The sequence below is a fragment of the Zalophus californianus genome, chromosome 1 (assembly GCF_009762305.2).
Source record: "Zalophus californianus isolate mZalCal1 chromosome 1, mZalCal1.pri.v2, whole genome shotgun sequence".
Lineage (NCBI taxonomy): Eukaryota > Metazoa > Chordata > Mammalia > Carnivora > Otariidae > Zalophus > Zalophus californianus.
In genome coordinates, this window is record NC_045595.1 from 185,085,816 (window position 1) to 185,087,470 (window position 1,655).

At 40.1% G+C, this 1,655-nt stretch overlaps 1 protein-coding gene across 1 annotated transcript; it reads right to left on the reverse strand.

Moving 5' to 3' along the window:
* Positions 1-347: 347 nt before the first annotated feature.
* LOC113917176 (60S ribosomal protein L21-like) lies at positions 348-894 on the reverse strand. Its single transcript, XM_035728461.1, has one exon. It carries the CDS (start codon positions 867-869, stop codon positions 387-389), a length of 483 nt encoding a protein of 160 aa, XP_035584354.1. The 5' UTR covers positions 870-894; the 3' UTR covers positions 348-386.
* Between the last annotated feature and the right edge of the window lie 761 nt (positions 895-1,655).

Sequence of the window (1,655 nt, forward strand, 5' to 3'; positions counted from 1 at the left end):
TTCTTTTTATTGCAATTTGAAGAATTCAGAAACTCTGTCCTGGACCACAGAACCCTCATGACCTGGTCCCTGTTCACTGACGTAATATCAACACTCAGTCACCAAGTTAGCCACTGCATGCTTTCTTGGTTCCTCTCTGTTGGTGTTGATGGTCCTTCTGCCAACTCATCTGCCTGGGTTTCTCTTAACTCTTTTTTATTATTTGGTGTTCTCCTTTTCATTATGCGTGTTTCACTTTAAATAACATCTCTCTCTCTCTCTCTCTCTCTTTTTTAAAGACACAAAGTTTGCTTTAAGTATTTTTTGGGGGGAAAGGACACCACACTTCTACTCAATTAAGAGAAACATTTTTACAGTCTTGAGGTCTTTTATTTTCTTTACATTTATCATGCCATGAATTCATAGGGAATGGGTTCCAGCAGTCCAGGCTCCTTTCCATTAGTTCTCACAAAGTGTGCTTCTCTGGGTGGGGCAGGCTGGCGCTTCAACTGAACCCAAGTACCTTTCTCTTTGGCTTCCTTCTTTTTCTGATCATTTTCCTTCACACGCTTCAGGAAGCTGTCTCGGCTCTTTGAGGGTTTAATATGCTCAATGTGTACATTAATTCTCTTGGCAAGAATCTTGCCCTTAACTTGTTTGTTTACAACAATGCCAACAGCATGCTGAGTAACATTGTAGACTCTTCCAGTTTTGCCATGGTAACATCTGTGGGGCATTCCTTTTTGAACAGTGCCCATTCCCTTGATGTCCACAATATCACCTTTCTTATAGATTCGCACGTATGTGGCCAAAGGAACAACTCCATGTTTTCTAAAAGGTCTAGAGAACATATAGCGGGTACCTCTCCTCTTTCCCTTTGTGTTGGTCATTTTGGCGAATTACTGGAAGATGGCGGTTCCCTTAAATAACATCTCCTAATAGAAGAGTTTGCAGAACTCCTTATCGGGAGTCCGTACTCAGGCACGTTCTCTTATCACACCACCCTGTTTAATTCTCTGGATAGGATTTGTTCTAGCCCATATATTATCATGGGATATAGAAGGGCTATGGAAACAAAAATTTTGTCTGTTACTCCTGTATGCTCAGTCTTCAGTTAGTGTCTGGCATGCAGGAGAGACTTTGTGTGTGTACATGCATATACACATACATATATGTATGTGGGTGTGTATCTATATCTGACGGAATAAATGAATGATGAATAGACATTTGGATCCAGTTGTATCCAATGACATTGAAGTGCCAGCTTTGAAGTACCTCACTGTATTTCATTTTATGATAAAAGGATTAAATCACCCAGAATATGCTTGTCTTACCTATTTTTTAAAGCAATGTATTTCTTAAAAACATCTCATACAGACCTTGTAGAACCCTGTGGAGATAGATAGGCATTCACTGAGTCCTATTTAAAAAACTCTGCTCTGGCAAGTATACTCTGGTCAGGCACAGCCACTTCCTCCAATGCTAGAAAGCTCAGCTGATATTAATATCAGTATGTCTTTTCTAAAAAGGGCCCAGATGCACTGCCTGTGGACCAGCTGCTTTTGCCCTCTATTTCTGATCCTTAGTTCTTTTGGCTTTTCTTTTCCCTATGTCAAAGTTTTCAAACCATTTGGAACCTTCCTCTCTACTTATATCCCATCATTGAGCAATTTTTA